Source organism: Etheostoma cragini, chromosome 5 (genome assembly GCF_013103735.1).
Source record: "Etheostoma cragini isolate CJK2018 chromosome 5, CSU_Ecrag_1.0, whole genome shotgun sequence".
Taxonomy (NCBI): Eukaryota; Metazoa; Chordata; class Actinopteri; order Perciformes; family Percidae; genus Etheostoma; species Etheostoma cragini.
This window is the reverse complement of record NC_048411.1, coordinates 30,020,243-30,022,669: the sequence shown is the minus strand read 5'-3', so window position 1 is coordinate 30,022,669 and position 2,427 is coordinate 30,020,243. Positions and strand designations below refer to the sequence as shown.

The 2,427-nt window shown below is 44.6% G+C and overlaps 1 protein-coding gene across 2 annotated transcripts; it reads left to right on the top strand.

Moving 5' to 3' along the window:
- The first annotated feature begins 590 nt into the window (after nt 1-590).
- Nucleotides 591-1,831, top strand: zgc:153044 (uncharacterized protein LOC751678 homolog). Of its 2 annotated transcripts, none has more exons than XM_034870924.1 (2): nt 591-1,485; nt 1,612-1,831. In XM_034870924.1, exon 1 carries the CDS (start codon nt 917-919, stop codon nt 1,460-1,462), a length of 546 nt encoding a protein of 181 aa, XP_034726815.1. In that variant the 5' UTR covers nt 591-916; the 3' UTR covers nt 1,463-1,485; nt 1,612-1,831. The 2 variants fall into 2 exon arrangements, with proteins under 2 accessions (XP_034726815.1, XP_034726814.1); XM_034870923.1 differs by having other exon boundaries at nt 593-1,498; nt 1,751-1,810.
- Nucleotides 1,832-2,427: the final 596 nt, after the last annotated feature.

Genomic DNA, 2,427 nt, shown 5'->3' with positions numbered 1-2,427 from the left:
GAATATGAATGTAAAAATATGAATATGAATACATAAAGTTACGCATACATCTTTTTGATAGTGTTCTTACTCCATACCGCTACAGGTTCACGGTCCTTTGTATGCGCGCCCTTCATCCACCATCTGTGTTTCCCGGGCAACCGAGCACAGCCTGCAGCACCAGCAGCTACACGACACCTCCGAGCAAATGGCACGAGGCTCCAGTATTCTGCTTTAAATGACTTAGAAGGGACCAGAAAGAATGTCAGTATCACGGTATTCAGGAAAAGTTGCATACGTTTTTCACGTTTTTTGTTATTTTACGATATTACAACACAAAGACTTACAAAGTTAGAACAAGAAAAAGTTGTCAGGCTACAACAACAATGCATTTATTAATAGGTTAGGCTATCACCATGCAAGGTGAAAGGTTTCACGCTTATCCATATAAAAATACATTTCGACATTATTGCGTCTTAAAACTGTAATGTAGGCTCATATGTAGGCCTAATGCTAAGATGCTTTCATTTATATTAGTCTTTTTATGATAATAAGTAGGCCTACAAAAAACTCTATTATGGTTACCTTTGAGACCTCCATCCAGAAGGAGGCGACAGCGTGCGCGTTCACGCCACACCATAGTGCTGAAGGAATGTCCCGCCCCCCTCTGCCTCTGATTGGTTTACCCGATATTCCTACACTGACCCTAACCAATCACACTCCTCATGCCTGAACCTAACGTCTCTAACCAACGAAGGCAACGACTATTAGCCCATCAGAGGTGGAGTAGGGCGGGACATTCCTTCCACATCCAAGGAAAGGAAATGTGTCTTCCGCCTGCGTTGTTGTCATTAGCTTGTCGCGCGGAGGTTTGACTGTGGCACGCGCAACATTTCTGTAAGACACCTTTGTTGCGGTGGTAAAGTCCTCGTCGTGCATGCATCAGTCGGGTCTCGCGGGTCTTTCAGGCCTGTGCCGAGTCACCGACCATCTTTACCTCAGTAATGGCCGAGCGGCTAATGACGCCTCCCAGGTGGCTCGGTGCAAGATCGCGTGCATCGTGAACGTGACAGAGACCGGGAGCCGGCGCCCTCTTCACCCCGGGGTGGAGTACGTGCACATCCCGCTCCCGGACTCCCCGGTGTCCCCCCTCAGCGACCACTTTGACGCAGTTGCGGATAAGATCCAGCAGACTGCGGACCGCGGGGGCCGCACGCTGGTGCACTGCAACGCGGGCGTGAGCCGCTCCGCCTCGCTGTGCATGGCCTACCTGATGAAGCACCGCGGGGTGCCGCTGCTGGAAGCCCACAGGTGGGTGAGGACTTCCCGGCCCGTGGTGAGGCCGAACAACGGCTTCTGGAAGCAGCTCATCCGGTACGAGATGGAGCTCCGTGGGTGCGCCTCCGTCCGGATGGTGTCCTCCTGCATGGGGGAGCTGCCAGACCTTTATGAACACGAAACCAGAAATATGATGCCACTGTGAAGAAGCCACTGCACTGCTGTGTGGAGCTGTTTATGGGCATTGATATGTTGTTTATAGGCATTGATATGTTGTTTATGGGCATTGATATGTTGTTTATGGACATTAATATGTTGTTTATGGGCATTAATATGTTGTTTATGGGCATTGATATGTTGTTTATGGACATTAATATGTTGTTTATGGGCATTAATATGTTGTTTATGGGCATTGATATGTTGTTTATGGACATTAATATGTTGTTTATGGGCATTAATATGTTGTTAATGGGCATTGATATGTTGTTTATAGGCATTGATATGTTGTTTAGTGTGTCGCATGTGCACGGATGAAGGGCTGTTTCGGAGGTCGTTTATTTTTTTAAATTGTCTTGAAAAATTTCAAAAGGGCCCAAAAAGCATCGGGGGTAATAACACGTCAATATAGTTAATAAACACAAAAAAACCTGGGGGGGGGGAATCATGAACTATTACAAAAAACATTAAAAGTCAAAAACGTTCAAAGCTTCTTATGAAGAAATAGCACATTTAAATCATCCAAGCATTCTCCAATGTGACAAGAGAATGACATCTTCATTTATGACATGATGATGTATGTTATATGATTAAAACGACTGGGCATGTGCAAAAAAAATGGATTCATGATTCAAGCTCTGGCAATTTAAATTCGATACAGTGGGCCTCGAATATTTGGGCACCCCCTGGCAAAAAAAGAGAAGTCTATTCATGTGCATAAAGAAGCCAAGAAAAGATGAGAAAATCTCCAAAAAAGCATCCAATGACAGATTAGACATTCGTATAATATGTCACAAAAAGTTGAATTTTATTTCCTTCATTTACACTTTCAAATAAAAAGAAATGGTCTGAAAAGTTTGGCCCCTGCAGAGTTTATAGCATGCACATTTTTACCTAGGGTGCCCAAACTTTCAAGCCCTACTGTATCAGTGATATATATACTTTATTGACACC